Source organism: Quercus lobata, chromosome 4 (assembly GCF_001633185.2).
Source record: "Quercus lobata isolate SW786 chromosome 4, ValleyOak3.0 Primary Assembly, whole genome shotgun sequence".
Classification (NCBI taxonomy): Eukaryota; Viridiplantae; Streptophyta; class Magnoliopsida; order Fagales; family Fagaceae; genus Quercus; species Quercus lobata.
Window position 1 is genome coordinate 85,507,228 of NC_044907.1, and position 18,826 is coordinate 85,526,053.

At 31.4% G+C, this 18,826-nt stretch overlaps 1 protein-coding gene across 1 annotated transcript; it reads right to left on the minus strand.

Moving 5' to 3' along the window:
- Positions 1-1,377: 1,377 nt before the first annotated feature.
- On the minus strand, positions 1,378-13,237 carry LOC115987282 (protein SUPPRESSOR OF K(+) TRANSPORT GROWTH DEFECT 1-like). Its single transcript, XM_031110796.1, has 9 exons — positions 13,096-13,237; positions 11,871-12,258; positions 11,640-11,745; positions 8,153-8,351; positions 3,688-3,756; positions 3,513-3,587; positions 3,304-3,402; positions 3,077-3,226; positions 1,378-1,836 (listed from the first exon to the last, which is right to left on the minus strand). The coding sequence occupies exons 2-9, from the start codon at positions 12,256-12,258 to the stop codon at positions 1,654-1,656; spliced, it is 1,269 nt and encodes a 422-aa protein (XP_030966656.1). The 5' UTR covers positions 13,096-13,237; the 3' UTR covers positions 1,378-1,653.
- Positions 13,238-18,826: the final 5,589 nt, after the last annotated feature.

An 18,826-nucleotide genomic window follows, 5' to 3' on the forward strand; every position in this document is an offset into this window, starting at 1 on the left:
GTGAATTTTGGCTCAACAAAGTTGACTAAACCAACAAAAATTTCTAGAAACACAAAAAAAGGGCAAAATATTTTCATAATACCTTTATAATTTTGTTATATTTTATTTTGACTTGTGAAGAATTGACAGCTCAACGGTTTTGAAAATATTGCAACAACAACAAGATATTTTAACATTTTCACAAAAGAAATATTATGTTCACGATATTTTTATAACAAATTATAAGTAGTAGGTTGTTATTGGTGGGCAAAAACTAATTTCATTGGCAAGTTTAAATTAGAACCAATAATAATTTACCACATACGATTTACTATGAAAGTGTTATAAAAAATATTATAAATACAGCACTTTTTTTTTTTCACAATTACCTTTATTTTTAAATGTAGTTGGTTCCAAAATGATATTTATTATTTTAATTAGACCTATAAGAAATTAACACTTCAACAATTGTGAAAATATTGTATGAATTTGTTATGTTAATATTTTTTTTTATTATTTTCTGAAACATTACAACTTGAACAAATCAAAAATAATGTAGCAAAACTATGTAGCTTTCGTATTAAAAAAAAAAAAAAAAAAAAAAAAAAAAAAAAAAAAACAACAACAACAACAACAACCAGTAAAATAGTACAAATTTAAAAAACCAGAAATACTGTAGTGAAACTACTATAACTTTAAGGTATTCGCTCTTTTATATATAGATAATATAATATAAAACAAAAACAAACCAGTGTATTTGAGGAAAAAAAAAGTCCATCTCACCATATTGACCAAATTAAATACCTTGAATAATAGTCCATTTGGATACAACTTATTTTGCTGAAAACTGAAAACACCGTAGTAAAATAAATTTTAAATGTGTGAATAGTGCCATGGGACCCATTTTTAATATTTTTTCTGAATAAAGTGGTTGTGGGTCCCATGAACAGTGTATAAAGAGTGTGTGAACAATGTAAAACAGTGCGTAAACAATGTAAAACAGTGCTTTGTCACCTAAAAAAAAAAAAAAAAAACTTAGCAAATAATTTGTATCCAAATCCAACCTAAGTATGAAAGGTTTTTTAGTAACATTAGAATGAGTCTAAAAACATGACTAAACCAAAACACTATTTCTAAAACTATTTCCAAGTATATTGACTCTTTTTATATTGTTAATAGATTTATTAAAGAAAAGCTAGTTTTATTGCATTTTTGTAATATAAAAAGTAGGACAAGAAGCAAACGGGTTGTAAAGCTTCTAATTAACCAAACTGACACACGTAACTCATCGAGATAAGTTCAGATAACACTAGCATATGGATAACAGTTACTAAAGAAAAGAACAACAACCAACGTGTCTCTACATTTCACCGGAAACCCCTGAACAAAGAAACAAAGAAACAAAGAAAGCCGAAAGAAATTGATTGAGAGGAAAAGAAAGTTCTATTGTTTCTGCAATGTAACCAACACAACATCACTGAGCTGTGCTAAGCTTATATACATAATCAGAGAGAGAGAAAGCGTAAATCATGGAGGCAGTTATAACAGATTAACCACCACTAATACGAGTAAATATAACAGCATTTAGGCCTAAATAACTGACTTAACAAAACGCTACGTAAGGTCAAACGACAGTGTTTTGAGTTTTAGTGATACGGTGCGTATGACTTCTTTTTACTTCGACACCGTTTTCATCTTGCCTTTTGCAGGTCTGGGAGCATCTGAAGGTTCTTCATCTTCAACCCCAAACTCCTCCTTGAACTTCACAAGCAGTTCAAGGTCAGCTTCATTTACTGTTGGCTTATGTCTCTCTCTCACTTCCTTAAAATGTGCTAATTTGATCTTTGGTACCTGGATCTGCAAGTCATCGATTTCCAGAGACACGAATGAATATGAAAATTCAAAGTGGACAAAGGGTTCTTAAAAAATACTACTACAAACAAACTAGACCAAAAAAAAAAAAAAAAAATCAGCATACGTTAATAGAAAGAGAAAATCAACACCAAACATGAATCAATGCAATTGAGTGATACACGCTCTTTTTTCTTTTTCTTTCCAGTAAACTAACACCCTCCCCTCTTTTGAGTTTTTCTTCAAATCCTATTTTACATAAGGACTTTTGGGCATTAAAAGTTCCACCCATGGTAAGTATGTTTGTGTGGCGTGATTTCTCCAATATTTTACTAACAAAAGAAAACTGGCATCGGAGGAAAGTTATGGTTGACCCACGGTGTGAGATTTGCTGTAAAAAACCAGAGTCTGTTGGCCATCTTTTGTGGGAGTGTCCTTTAGCAAGAAATGTATGGGCGATTTGCCAAGGTAAAGTTCATAAATGTCCCAATGATGCTAGGGAATTCTTTGCTCTGTTCTGGATGCTTGTTGATCGGCTACCAGAGATGGAGTTGGATAGATGGGCGACAATATCCTGGACGCTATGGAATGTTAGAAATATATATTACTTTGAACATGTTCAGCAACATCCTAAAGTAATCCTGGAAGGGGCACTCGGTTTCCTGGCAGAGTATCAGAGGTTGCTGGCCGCAATGAATAATTCTTAGTCTCTGTTTTTGACAGCTCTGTGTTTTGGTGCGTGGGACTTGGGCTTGTATTGTGGTGTGTGGGACTTGGGCTTCGTTTGTCTTTTGTCTTAGTTTTTTCTCTATCAATGCTCTAGCGTGGTTTTCTCCATATTGTATACCTGTGGCGCTGTGATATCTGGGTAGTTTGTCTTTTCTGCATATGGCTTTCTTTCCCTGGTGCTGGTATGTAGCCCAGGTGGTGAACCTCTTATACTTTGTAATAAACAAAATTCTGTCTCTTATCTCACATATATATATATATATATATATATATATATATATTTTTTTTTTTTCTTTTTCGAACTTTTATTGACTTATATGTGCACATTTTGTGTCTATAAATGTAAATGTAAACCAAGAATTCTCTCTTTCCCATAAATTTACTAACTACTAAGGTAAAGGCAGTCTACGTATCTTCAAGAATTCTATCCATAATTAAGTTACTTATATTCAGCCAAAAACATGATTTTTTGGAATGATTTCTTGTCTTGAACATCAGTTTCCTAACTAGTCCATACCTCTGAAATTTGTTTGTCTTTCTTAAGTTCCTGCAATGATTTCTTGTGTCGAACACCAGCATCTTGGCAAGGGACCCACTCTTTGCCGGTTTTAATGAAGGAATCAGCCCTAAGAGTTGGACGAATAGACTGATATAGTGCATCTTTGACCTAAAAGTAAGTAACAGGTTTTAGTCATATAATCACTTTGGAGACATACTGACATCTAATGTCAAATTGACGCTTACGTAATAGGATATATCTGAACCAGAGAAACCTTCTGTATCGTTAGCTAAAAATTTTAATTCTTCTTCACCAATCATATTCGGAGTTTCCCCAATCTGAACCTGCTCAAATAAAAAACTGGAGGATATTAAACGAGACAAACTACAAAAGCATAAAGTACAGTGAGTTGCTTTGATTCTCCAAATTCATTGCATTACAAGAACTGAAGTACCTTAAATATGTGTTTCCTTGCCTCGTCATTTGGGAGAGGGATATAGATTCGCATATCAAAACGCCTCCTTATGGCCTACGTTAACTTTGCATTAGCCTCAACCCTAAAGCAATGTAGATCATAAAATCTTTTCTATCCATGGCCGTAAGTTAGAAGTATTTTATTTTTTACTTACCTTATCCAAATCATAAGGAGTATTTGTGGCTGCTAGAATCAGAACATGCTCCGCACCGTTGCATACACCCTGAAATGTATTGAAGAAAATTTCCATTTCAAGATTACATGTAGAGTAGAAGGAAACAACGTATGATAATGTCATGTATTAAATATTTGAGATTTAATTTTATAAGGATATAGTGTAAAACCATATTTTACCCTCTTTAATATTAATCCCAATATGACACAGTATCTTATTAAATATTAGAGAATAAGTACAATCATTATAAACCATATATTTGTCTAGTGCCTGCGGTTTATAACCTCAGTATACAACTACAAAGATTAGACCCTCTTATAGTTGTACTCTAGTTATATAATGTATTATAAATCCGATTTAAAACACTATAATTACTATTTTTATGTGTATTCTAATAAGTATTACTATTTACTAAAAAGAATAAGGATGTTTCACCCACATTGGCTGTGTGTATCTAGTGTTCACTGATTATAATTTCAGTTTACAACTACAAAGGTTAGGTCATTTTGTAGTTGTACTCTGATTATGTAATGTATTATAAACCCGGTTTAAAACACTATTATTATTATTTTCGTCTGTGTTCTAATAAGTATTACTGTTTACTCAAAAAAATTCTAATACCCATTTGAAAATCCAACCAAATTGAGAGTTTATTAAAAGGTTATTAGGGTGTGATTGGATGTATTAAATTTTAGGGATAATTACACATAACCCACCTGTGGTTTGGACGAAAATCACTTTGCCTACTTGTGGTTTGAAAAGTATCACTTAACCCACCTGTGGTATGTTTCCGTCAATCTCCGTAACCCACCTCAAGCCCAACCGTTACAAAAACACCTCATAACCCCAAAACACAACATAACATGAATCAAAACACTCAAAACTTGGAAACTTTTCGAGAAAGAGACCTGTGGTGAGATCAACGTGTTCTTCATGGTTTGGAGTGTCTGGAGGGGGAGAAAACACAAGTTTTGCAACATCAAAGTTAGGAAAAGTAGTTTTGGTAAAGAAAATCAAGGTATTTGTGTTTGTTCTCGATTTAGGGTTTCAGATTTTGTGTCTGTTCTCATCTCATTTGTGGGTTTAGTGTAGCTTACATCACTTAAGGAGATCCTGTACAGGAAATGATGTTGATGAGGATGAGGGTGACTCTGACTCTTCTCTCATTTCCTTCAACTTGTTCTTCTCTACCAAAACGGCTATGTTTCCTTCACCAGCACGACCATTTGAGCCCAAAGCCACCACTCTCACCAAAACTAGACCTTTTCTCTGAAGTTTGAACCCGAGAGATAGAGTAGCTACAGGACCCTGATATCCCAGTATTGTTCTGTGCCACCCAAAACCGCCACCCAAAGACCCACTACCTCAAACATCCACCAATCAAACCAACACCCAAACAACCACCAAACCAACATCCAAAGCCACCCAAACACCCAACAACTACCAACGAGCAAAGCCCACCACCCACGGCCCATAACCCATAACGAGCAAAGCCCACCATCGATGACCATGACAAGTGAAACAGAAACCTAGAAATGGAAAATCTTCAAGCCGCCGCTGCTATCACCGTCTTCCTACCCCTGCCGTCGTCGTCCCTTACTTCTGCTGTCACTGTAGCCTTTAAGCATCTGAACCGAGAGAGATAGAGAAAAAGCTCGGTTGTGGCTAGGTCGAGGAGCTCATCGAGGAGGCTCATGAAGATTAGTTTGTGTTGTGTTTGGGTGGTGGGAAAATGGGGGAAATAAAAGAAGAGAAAAATGGGTATTTGGGGGGATGGGGTTTTTAGATTGTTTTGCAATGTGGGACTTTGAGAGCTGAAACTGAAGGTGGAGTGTAATTTGTTATGTTGTTTTGGTGTGTGGTTTGGTTTATTTAATTGCTAAGAAAGGAAAAGAGTATGAAAATTAGTTTGTGAATTGTTTGGGTTCTGAGAAAATGGGAGTGAGAGAGGCAATGGGACTTAGGATTTTTATTTTTTTTTGGGTACGTTGTTCATGTTCTTCATGTTTAAAATTTGTGTGAATTGAGAGAAAGACAAATACCACTTTTTGATCTTGTTTTTCTTGCATTTTTGCTCTATTTTTTGTTTGGGGAGGAGAGAGACATAAAATTTGAGCAACAATACTTATTTACCCCTGATTTTAACAGAGGTGGATTACGGAAAATAAACGGAGCATACCACAAGTGGGTTAAGTGATACTTTTCAAACCACGGATAGGCAAAGTGATTTTCGCCTAAACCACAGGTGGGTTATGTGTAATTATCCCTAAATGTTAAGTAAAAATCTTATGTGGCAATTTCTTATTGGATAGTGCAAAATATTGATTTTACACCATATCCTTACCAAATTCGGACTCTAACTATTTAATAAAACATAAAGTTATTATGAACTGCATTGCAAACTACACCGTCATTAATTTTAAGGCGAACAAGGAAATGGTTGGTCATCTTCTCATCTATTGTTTGTTAATAATTCCTTTTTTTAATTAATTAATAAATTTAACCATAAATAATGTACAACTCTAGTACAAGATATGTGTTAGAATTATGGTTAAGTGATTAAATTTATCATTTTCTAATAGTTTAAACTTTTTAAACAATTAGTAATTAACATAATATCAGAGTAAGAGATCATGAATTCAAACTCTATCTTCATTCTACCTCTCATTTAAAATGTTAAATTCATACTTGTTAGGCCTCCACTTATTAAGGGAAAGTTTAGACCGACAAGTTACAGAACGTGTTGAAATTATAATTAAATGATTAAATTTATATTTTCCTAATAGTTTAAACTTTTGGAATAATTGATAATTAACAGAATGCATACAATAATAATAATAACAACAACAATAAAAAGGCCTTAGTCCTAATTTTTTTGGGGCCGACTATGGATCTTCAACAGATTAATCAAGGTTGGCTATATGTATTTTTTTCCTCCGTTTTATTTTATTCAAACTCATACTCTCTGTCACTTCCTTAATTGATGTCATTTTTTACTATTTCTATTAATGTTATTTTTGGTCTTCCTCTATCATTTTTCTTTCCTTCAACTTGAATTGACCTCACTCTTTCCTATGAGTGCATTAGTTGCTCTCCTCTGAGTATGGCCAAATCATCTCAAATGACTCTCCCTCATCTTTTCAACAATAAAGGTCACCCCTATCTTTTTGTGGATTTCTTCATTTTGAGTCCTCTATTTCCACTTATCCATTTTAACCATCTCATTTCAGTTATACTTATTTTACGAATATATTACTTCATAACAACCTAGCATTTAGCACCATAGAGCATATCTAGTTTTATAACAATCTTATAAAACTTTTCCTTTAATTTTGAAAGTATTCTACAATCACAAAATAATCTTTTTTTTTTCTTTGTTTCTCCACTTCATCCACAATGCTCTTATCCTATAATTCACATCATCTTCAATCTCTCAATCTTTATGAATTATTTATCCAAGATATCAAGAGCTCTTAATCTTTAGTATCTCTTGATCATTGAATTTTATATCTCCTTCATCTATATTTATACTTTTACTAAACTTACATTCCATATATTATGTTTTAGTTCAAGTTAATCGAAAGCATTTAGATTCTAGAGCGTCTCTCCTAATATATAATGATAGGTCACAATATCTTACTTGTGATGCTTTCACTTATACTCACACTACGTACTTGCAGCTCGATCAAACACTTAATCAACTTACTATACTTGGAGGAAAGCCTTTCTTCTCCAAAACCCACTGCATAAACTCTCTAGAGACCATATCATATGTTTTCTCTAGCTAGGTCAATAAAGACCGTATGAAGATCTTTACAAGCTTCTATTGTTTTCCATTAGATGTCTATGTAAGAAAATAACTTCCATGGTAGATTGTCCTAGCATAAAACCAAATTAATTTTCTAATATTGTTGTTTTATGTCTTAACCTATATTCAATCACTCTTTTCCAAAGTTCCAAAACATGATTCATAAGTTTAATTTTATGGTAATTTGTTCAGTTTTGAACATCCTCATTGTTCTTGTAGATAGCTATTAAAGTACTTCTCCTCGACTCATTAGACATATATACAAGAATGCAAAACAAAAAGAAAAATTAAAACCTAAAATTCAAAAGAAAAAATAGCCATTCTTTGGGCCACATTGATTTGAAGTTACTTAAGCTTAAATACCTTCAGTTAGGGCACCCATACTAAACATTTCGGTTCAATTTTTCATCAAATCCCTCAAATTCCATTTTATAAGTATAAAAATGTTCAATAAGATGCCTTTCAACTAATATCATGAAATGTAAAAAATTCTTATTGAACAGAATAGTAATAAACTAAAATAAGTTATTGACAAACTACTTGTCCCCAATCTTAATCTAAGCATGTGAATTATAGTATATAAAAATGAAGCTTGGAGCAAATCATTCTAAATTTATTTCAAGGAAAACAAAATACCTGCATTTGTACAAGAAGTTCTGATTTGATTCGTCGAGATGGTTCATGCTCATTGTTTTCACCTCGTGGGCCACATAAGGAATCAATTTCATCAATAAAAATAATGGAGGGAGCTTTTTCACGAGCCTCTTGAAAAAGATCTTTGACATGCTGTTCACTCTCTCCCATCCATTTACACACAATGTCTGATGGAGAAATACTGTGTATAAACAGTACACATGTAGATGTGTTGGCAACATTCCATCTATATAAAATGATTGTAAAGCAAACACATCTACATCTATGGGAAATCTGTACATGAATTGTAATAAATGCACCCGAAAATAACTGGTTGGAAGCAGTAGAGAATAAAACAATCGGAGATGGGAATCAATTGAATCATTATGGGGATGATGAATTCAGAAATTCAACACATTCCAATAATGTTATTATTGCATTGAAAAAGCTTATAAAAGGAGCCAAAGACCCAATCATATGCAGTGGCGCTGCCACGTGCAGCTCAGGGTGGTCCAAGGAACACCCTGACCTGAAAAAAAAAATTTATATAAATTTTTTATATTTGCTCTGTATTAGGAACACCCTCAATCACAAAATTAGGAACACCCTCAAATAAAAAAATTTAAAAAAAAAATTATTTGTTCTACTTTCAAGCAAAAAAAAAAAAAAAAAAAAAAATTGTAACAAAGCCAAGCCCACGGCAAGCCCAACAGATTACAGAAGCAGCAAACCCATGGATTCTAAAAAAAAAATAAATAAATAAATAAACCAAACCCCAATACAGAGCAAATCAAATTAGAAATCACTTCTAAATCAAAAATCACTGAAGTCCTAGAGCAAGCAAACCTAAAAAGCAAAGATAGAGCAAGCAACGTCTCAGTCCCTCAGAGCAACGCCTCACTGCCTTAGGCTTAAGCCAACTACCAACAGACGGAGTCACGGAGATTGGATCGATCACGTCGCTCGCAGCTCGCTCGTCGTTGGAGATCGGTCCAATCCAGATTGTCATCGTCGCTCGCCACTGCCCTCATCAAAGATCGCTCATTGCCTCGTCACTGCCTTAGAGGCCTCAGCCTTCAGGCCTCCCTACTCGGCTACTCCGGTGCTCCTTCCCTCAAGGTATTTCATTTTACTAAACTAACTTCTCTCTCTCTTTTTCTCTCTGACTCTCTCTCTCTCAGTCACTCACTCTCTCTCTCTATCTGAATCACTAAATAGTTTGAATTGAAAATTATGAAATGAATGAAAGTCTCTCTCTCTCTCTTTATTCTTTAAGACTAACTCTCGCTCTCTCTCTCTTTTGAACCATGTGTCAATAGTGGCCGAACTTTAGCTTTATTAATATTTTGTCTGTTTTTGACTTTTTGAATTTGGCATTTTGTTTTGGCTTGATCTTATGATTCTTATCCGTTGGTGTTGGTGTGTGTTGGTGTTATTGTTGGTGAGATATTATTTGTTTTTTAGTGTAACGTGTATTGTGATTTGTGATTGTGAAATTTTCTGATTGGCACTTGGTTCTTGTGATTGGAGGCATCAGGCATAAGGCTTATGCTTGTCTGTTGAGTGGGGTGAGGGGTGGATGTGCACATGGAGCTGGATAAATAATTATTAAAGCAGTGTAACATGCTGCACATTACACTGCTTTAATTATTGTGCTGCACATGAGATGTGTAATGTGCTTATGCGCACAACTGCAGATGGCTGGTCAGTGGGCTTGCTCTATAATATAACAAATTAAAGCAGTATAAATATAATTAATGACAAAAAAATTAATGCAATATAGTTTATTAAGTTATGAGGTGGGTATTGGCAAAGAAAAGAGTTCCTTTAAAGTATATTAAGTTAATCAAGGATATGTATGATGAAGCTATGATTAGTGTGTAAAACAAGTTGAGGACTCACAAGTGATCACTATAGGTTTGCATTAAGGGTCAACATTAAACCCATATATCTTTGCACTAGTGACGGGTGAGCTCACTAAATCAATTCAAGAGGAAGTCCCTTGGTGTGTAGATTATGCAAATGATGTAGGTATAGAGGATGAAACTAGAAGTGGAGTTAATGCAAAGTTAGAAATTTTGCAAGGCGCTCTAAATCTAAAGGCTTTCATTTAATAGAACTAAAATGGAGTACATGGAATATAAGTTCAATAAAAATAGAAACATAAACAAAGGGGCGACAAGACTTGATGGTCAATGGATACTGAAGAGAGAGAACTTTCGATACCTTGGATTAATAATTCATAAAAATAGAGAGATTGAGAGGATGTCAATTATAGGATAAGAGTAGGATGGATGAAGTGGAGAGGTGCATCATGAGTATTATGTGATCGGAGAATATCTATTAAGATAAAGGGAAAATTTTATAAGACTACTATACAACTAGCTATGCTCTATGGTACTGAATGTTGGGTGATTAAGAAGCAACATATCCATAAAATGAGTATAGCAAAAATAAAAATATTAAGATGGATAAGTGAAAATACAGAAAAAGAAAGAATTTGAAATGGGAAATCTATTTAAAATTTGGAGTAGCTTCTAGTAATGAAAAGATGAGAAGGAGTTTAATATAGTTTGGTTATATTTTGGGGAGAGTGAGTAATGAACCAGTAAGTGTAATTAACAACATGTATTTCCATTTACACCTCATTTAGGAGGAGAGAATGGAATAAAAAGAATTTTTTTAAAATATTCCATCCACTCCCTTGTCCAAAAGTTTTATTCAAGGGAATAGAAAATTCATTTTCTTATTTAGAAGTTTAAGTGAGAAATAATGAAATGGATAGAACACTCATTCCTCTTTATTTCCTTAAGAGCTCAATTTTTGTTTACCCCAAAATTGGGAGTGATCAAAGGGGATGAAATTAAGTTTAATGAAATTCTAACTGAAACTTCCAAAATACTCTTATATAATCAATCATTTATTTTAAAAACAGGAGTCTAATAGCAATATTATCATAAAATGATTTCATTCATTATTCTCTATATTACTCCCAAACATAGTTACTTACCTTCCATTCCTTTCAATTTATTTATTTTAAAACATCCAAACAAGATTACTTAATTCCATTATATTTTATTATTTTCCATTCATTTCCCTTATTTAAAAACATTTTCCTTCTATTATATTCATTTCCATTCATTTATGAATTCTTAGACAAAGTGTAACATTTGCTAGGAGATGAAAATTAGCTCTTTTATCTCTTTCCATGTATAATTCTTTCATCATCAGTTATTGTAATTCATTTGTTTGCTATGTATTGGCATTGGGTTTGGTAAAAATATAAATTGGGAAGTTATATATTTACATTATACTTGCAATGTAAATTTACATTATAAACACACAAGAGGTTGTAACACATTTGCAAAAGTGTATAATATTTTCCACTTTTTGTAAATATGTACAACAATTTTTCACTTTTTATGTGTCCATAACATAAGTTTATATTGCAAGTTCAATGCAAACATGTAAAGTTCCATATAAATATTACCTAAAGAAATTAAATTTTGCTTCTGCTGCAATTGTCTCTGCTAGAAGGGTCTTCCCTGATCCAGGTGGACCAAATAGTAATACAGCCCTCCATGGTTTTCGATTCCCTAAACAGAGGATCAAAACCCAGCCATTCTCATTAGAATTGAAACTTAAGTATATCAAGATAAACTAACTAAAAGCAGAGATTAGAAAACCTAAAGTTAAATACAATGATGGAGGAGGAACTTACCAGTAAAAAAGTGACGATACTCTATAGGCCATATGGCAGCTTCTCTCAATACCTGTTTGCAGTACTCAAGTCCACCCAAAGAATTCAAATTCCCATCACTCAACTTCACAACATGACTCGATTCCGGGGACGAGTCCGTAAGGGAAAACACGGCTTGTACCATATCAGTTTTAGAGGATCCAAGATTTGGGTTTTTTTCTATTACTTTTACCCTTTCAGAATAGAGCTGAAATTTCTTCTTAAGTTCCTCTATACAACAAGAATACTGCTCAAGTGCCTCCTTATAATGTTTAAGAGCACCTGCGTCGTCGCCTTTTCTCTCTGCATCAATTGCCTTGTTCAGAGGCACCTTAGTGTCATCGAGGCGCTTGGTCAGAGGGGTAGTCATCTATAACAGAGAGAAATATATATGTCAATTAGTTCACTCATACAGTTAATGCAATAGATATATGCATGAGCAATAAATCTAATCAGCGTGTCTGATTTCCCCTGACCCCTCTTTATTCCTCTAACGGGTGAGAGGGGATCGGAGGCCTGGGCCAACGAACCAATTATCACAATTTATATGGGTAGTAAATTATTTAGGAGAATAGCCTCGTGATAAAATCGTATTTTGAATATACAATTTTACTTAAAATCATGTTTTACAAACATAATTTCAATGTAAAATGTTGAAGTGTAAGTTATTAAGTGCAATTATACCATTTAAATCAATTAAATCTTAAAATTTCAGTTTTTACTAATATCGTGTTTTAAAAACAATAGTTCGAGCCAACCATGATTTTTGCGATGAAGCTATTCTCCTAAATTATTCTCCCAAAGTGCTATTTTTAATAACAAATAATAAAGTAATATTATTTTTGCAAAAAAGAGGTTTTGGGGGGAGAAATTTTTTAAAATCCTTCATAATTAAAAAAAAAAAATCTTTTATAATATTTTTAAAGATATAGTCTATTATGAAAATAAGGGTCACGTTGGTAATGGTCACGTTTGGTTTGTTTATGATCTTGGAATAAAAATATGGAACTAATGATCTAGTAGGAGATAAATTAGATAATAAAAAATTATGATCAGGGTCACGCCTAAATCAAACACTCAAAGCCTGCTAGAGACCATGAACATAGCTCAAAAATATTAATCAGACCCAGTAACAGCTTTTTCCAAAGTCCAAATTTATTATAATAATAATAATTTTTAAAAATAAAAATGAAAAAGCTGATGATACCTGCAGAACGCTGTTTGCTTTTACTTCCAAAAGATCGCCGAGCTAAATCAAAGGTTCTGACAAAGATATTGTTTGTAATTGTGGTATGAGGGTGGGATTGTTATAAAGATGATACTTATAGTAATTTGTGTCGGTGGAATGTAGTAGATGATTTCCAGCTGTTTGGGTTTATTTCCATCAAATTTTCAAAAGTAAGGGTTTGTTTAAATACCGTTTATTATTGAAAATTGAAAATTGAAAATTAAAAATATTATAATAAAATAATTTTTAAATGTGTGAATAGTATCACGTAACTTATTTTAATGAAAATTTTGCTGAAAAAAAAAAATATCTATAGGTCTCATAAACAGTGCACGAAACCCACTGACAAACGCCATTCAAACACCACCTAAAAGTTCATTTTGCTTACTCTTTCAAAAGTAGTTTCCACCTAACTCTCTATCTATATTTTTTTTTTCTCCATTTTATTTAAATATTAAAAAAGTTAATCAATGTCATATGTGTATTAATTTGTAGAATATTTTTAAAAATATTTTATGAGAAAATGAGAAAACAACATTTTTTTTATAACTTCTTATATTTCCTTAAGAATATGATATCAAAAATTTCTTAAAATAGTCTATTAATAAATGTCCTAAAAGAACCCCCTAACAAGCATATTTAAATAATTATCTCTTCATTATTTATTTATTCTTACTTTAATCTTCCTACATTCAATTTTTAAATCTTTCTAACTTATATTTTATTTTGACTTCACCAATTTTTTATCTTTTCTTTTGCTAATAAATAGTAACTCCTCAAACTAAGAAACTGACTACTCATGGTCATTTTCTTTTTTGCATTTTAGAGAGACCGTTGAAGTTGTATTAAGGATTTACTCTTTAAAATAAAGATAATTTTGGTTTTAGTTAAGCTATTGGATAGCGGGAGCTATAGGAAATTTTTCTAGGATATTTATTAAAAAACTTAAATTATATAAAATATTACCACATACCTTTTGTACAATGGTCATTTCATAAGTATAAGTGTTTGTGGGATGTGGGGGTGTAAGGGCTGAGGTTTAAATCTCTAGGAGAGAGTTTTACAGACATATACACTTAAATTAGGCTAGAGTAGGATTTCTTTCTTATATCAAAAAAGAACTTTGATACATCAACATAAATAAATAAATAAATAACATGAAAATACATAAGATTTTACAATTTCCTTATACTAACAAAATTAAAAAGCAAAAAGAATCTAATAGTAGATAAAGTAAGAACTGAGAATATTGATATGAGAATAATAAAATAAGAGAGATGAAATGATGAGAGAGAGAGAGAGCAACGAATGATAACTACTATGAGTGCGAGCATTGACAGAGCTGTTATTGGACTAGGGGGGGCAATGGCCCCCCGAACTTTTTTTTTTTAAAAAATATTACTATATTAATAGGTATTAATTTTAGCAATTTTGTTCAATAAAATTACACTTTACACCCCCTTAATAATGCCATCAATTCTTTTGAAAGTAATTTTATAGTCACAAACATTTTTACAATGTTTATACAAACTATTGAGGTAGCAAATTCTTTTTGGTTTGTACACTTGCATCACTTTTTACTTATCAATAACTGCTCACCACATTAGCAATTTGTAAAAATTTTGCAATTTTAGCATTTTTCACCCTTTAAATGACATAAAAAATTAATAGATTAAATCTAAAACAAAATATACAAGCCCAAAAAAATTAGCCCAATAACAAAAATCACCAATAATAAAACTAAAAAAGTTAAGCCCAATCAATCTATTTTACCCAAAACAAGCAACTTGGTTATTTAAAAAATTTTAAACAAAAATCCTTAGTAGTAAAGTAGTAGACTCAAAGACCGAAGCCACCACACACAGCTAGCAGCAGTCGCACCCACTAACTCCAAGTCCTGGCTCCGTCCTGAGTGCGAGTTACGATTATGAATGATTAGGAGTTTTATTTTTTATTTTTTATTTTTTATTTTTGAATAAGTTTATTGTTGAATGTTTTGTTCATTTGTTGTTGTTTGGTCTATTTTTATTGTTATTTGAGATAGTTTTTTTGTTCTTATTTGGGTTATTTTTTATTCTTTTAGGGATTGAGGATTTTGTTTTGTGAACCAAAATTACTTTTATAAGTAATGCTACGGACACAACATTTCTAACTTAATATAGCAAAAAAATTAAATTAGAGATGGTGGTGGATCCATGTGTGAGTTGGCAAGTTAATTTTAAAAAAGTTATGATATTTTATTGTGTACATATCATTAATCTTTTTTTAATTATTGATCTCAAATTTTTGCAATTCTCAAGTGAGAGTGTTCAAATTATATTTTTTTGTTAATGTAGAGAAAAAAAAATTAATTTAAAAATAATTATGTAGGTCAATATTTATATATATATATATATATTTATATTTATATTTATATAATTTTTTCCCCCAAGTCAGCCAAGGTGTTCATACAAACGTTATGACTTTACTTTACGTCAAGCCGCCAGTGCAGTGTTGGAGAGCAATTTCCTTGTTGAACAAAAAGTGATCAACCAAGTCCTACTTATTTTCCACGCAAGAAGACCTGATCGGCTGACCCTTATGTTTTCCCTTTGGAAGGGAAGCACTGATTAGCGGGATTTTGCAGTGGAATTGATATGAATGAGAATGATACTTGTAGAAATTTGAGTGTTCCATGAGTCCTACTTATTTTCCAAGCAGCAAGTAGCCAACCTTATTCTATTGTACCAGCTAAACTTTGTCAGAATTATTCAAACATAGAATCTAATTAGCATATTTCATAGATTTTTTTTTTTTTTTTTTTTTAAAGAAACAAACACTCACACACAAGAGAGAGGGAAAAATAGTTTTAATACAAACGCACACCACAACTCCACTCAAAAGCCTTGGTAACTTTTAAGGGAGGGTGGAGTAAGTTATATTACACACAACACACTCTCTTAAGTAACGTAGAAAAATTACTCATTCTTTTTTTTGAAAAACAAATACACACACACAAAGGAGAGGGAAAGGGGTTCTAACACAAATGCACACCATAACTCCATTCAAAAGTCATGATAACTTTTAAGGTAAAGAGGGGTAAGTTATATTACACACAACACACTCTTTTAAATAATGTGGGACAATTACCCTTTTTTTTTTTTTTTGAGAAACAAACACACACACACACACACAAGGGAGAGAGAAAAGGGTTCTAATACAAAGACACACCACAATTCCACTCAAAAGCCATGGTAACTTTTAAGGGAGGGTGGGGCAAATTATATTACACACAACACACTCTTTTAAGCAATGTGGGACAATTACCCATTCTTTTTTTTTTTCTTTTTCTTTTCTTTTTTGAGAAACAAACACACACACACATACAAAGGAGAGCAAAAGAGGTTCTAACATACCACAACTCCACTCAAAAGTCATGGTAACTTTTAAGAGAGGATGAAATAAGTTATATTACATACAACACACTATCTTAAGCACTGCGGGACAATTACCCATTCTTATTAAAATTAAATAAATAGACCATATTAAATAAGCAAGATCTATGACTAAGATTTAAGTTGGTACCGTACCAAAAAAATAACAATAATAATGAAGGATACAGTAAAATGACAACTACTTAGCATATCTCTAAGTAGCCAACCTCATTTTTCAATTTGAGTGGGAAGCACTCACCCACTCATTTGGATGTATACATCAAAAGGAACTTACTCATTTTTATGTTATACTAGTGTGGGTTGCACGTGCAAGGCACGTGCTACCCCTTTAGTGAGAAAATTAATATAGATTTTTTTTTTTTTTTTGAAGAAGTATGAAGTTATGTACTTAAATTTAAAATAGCTATTTGAATATCTATGTACTATGACAAATAGCTATTTTAGGAATATTTGAATATCTATGTATTTAAAATAGCATTTGAATATCTATGTATTTGAATAGCTATTTTAAATTTAAGTACATAAATATCTATGTATTTGACATAGATAATTTAAGTACATGAATATCTATGTATTTGACATAGATATCTAAAATAGCTATTTTAAGTACATGATTTCATACTTCTTCAACAAAAAAAATCTATATTAAGTACATTACTTCATACTTCTTCAACCAAAAAAAAAAAAATAGCACGTGCCTAAAATAGCTAAAATAGATATCTAAAATATCTAAAATATTAGATATTTAACAAAATCTTATAATTCCTAAAATATTCATTGTATAATCCATTGTGCAATGTCTTATAACTTATTTACTAAATGTAATATCTACTCACCAAAAAATGCTACAAAGAATGATAATGAATGTCATAATCTTTCTACAATATTTAAATGTTCGCAATGAATGATAATATATGCTAAAATTTTTTTGAAGATTTTCATTAAATTAAATATTTGCAATCATCTACCATGAAGATTTGTTATTCATATTTAATTCTTTATTATCTTATTTTATGAGTCTAACTACGATGTTTAGCTTACTTATTTTTAATGAATACCCTTTGAAGAAGGAAAATAAATTAAAAAAAGAAAAAAAGAAAAAAAAAAAACAAAAGACCTATGTCATCAAAGTTTATATTAGATAAAATTATAAGTGTAGAAGATTTAAACCTAATAAATTAGTGTTCTCTAGGTAACAAATATAACACCATATATCATCATTCTAACTTTCCAAGCATGACTACCAATCTACCACATAAAATTCAAAATACACAGAAATTTTTTGGGACATTAAAATTTAGTAGGAGTATATTAGACATTGCAAAATGGAATATTTTAGGAATTATAAGATTTTGTTAGGGTTTAACTAAGAGAGAAACAATAGGCGTATATGATCATTTACAAAATATAAAATGATGAAATTATTCAACTTTAGTTTAAGGGGGGAATGCAACTACCCCGAGCATAAAGGAGGAAAGTGTTACTTCATCAATTTTTGTGTGTTATGTGTGTGTAAAACAATGTGTGTGTGTGTGTGTGTGTGTGTTTATTTTTTTTTTTTTTTTTAAAAACTTGAAACAATGTGTAAAAAAAAAAAAAAAAAATCAACCTAAAAAAATTATGCATTAAACAATGAATTTTAGTTTAACAAATAAAATAAACCAAAAAAGAAGTCTAGAAACACAACAAAAAGTCACAATATTTTTACAATACCTTTATTTTTAGCTATGGTGGGTCCTAGTCTGATATTTTATTATTTTATTTTAGAATAATGTTATATCTACAATATTTTTATAATAAATCTTAGGTGGTAAATTGCTACTAGTTTTAAATTGGGCTAACCACTTTTAATCGTGCATTTAAAAATAAAATAAAAGGCCAACTGAAGAAAATTGTGCCTAAAACAATGAGTTTTGGCTTACTAAATTTGACTAAACAAAAAAAGAAAACTAGAAACACAACAAAATTTCACACAAAAAAGAAGTTTAGGAATATAACAAAATGTCACAACATTTTCGTAATATTTTTTATTTCCAGCTATGGTAGGTCCCAGTTTGATATGTTATTATTTAATTTTTACATCCACAGCATTTTCACAACAAATCTTAGATAAAAAATTATTAATGGCTTTAAAATTATGCGTAAAAATTATGCATTAAAAAAAAACAAACAAACAAAAAGACAATACGAGAAAATTGTGTGTGAAACGTACAATGAATTTTGGCTTACCCAATTTGACTATATATACTAAAAAAGAAGTCTAAGAAAACAAAAAA

What these genes read in the sequence shown, in the direction of transcription:
- LOC115987282 (XM_031110796.1), bottom strand. Translation starts at nt 12,258, where the DNA reads ATGACTACCCCTCTGACCAAGCGCCTCGATGACACTAAGGTGCCTCTG. An exon ending in AACTTCTTGTACAAATGCAG is followed by an intron (nt 3,757 to 8,152) that starts GTATTTTGTTTT and finishes AATACATTTCAG; the next exon opens with GGTGTATGCAACGGTGCGGA. An exon ending in CTCCTTATGATTTGGATAAG is followed by an intron (nt 3,588 to 3,687) that starts GTAAGTAAAAAA and finishes AAGTTAACGTAG; the next exon opens with GCCATAAGGAGGCGTTTTGA.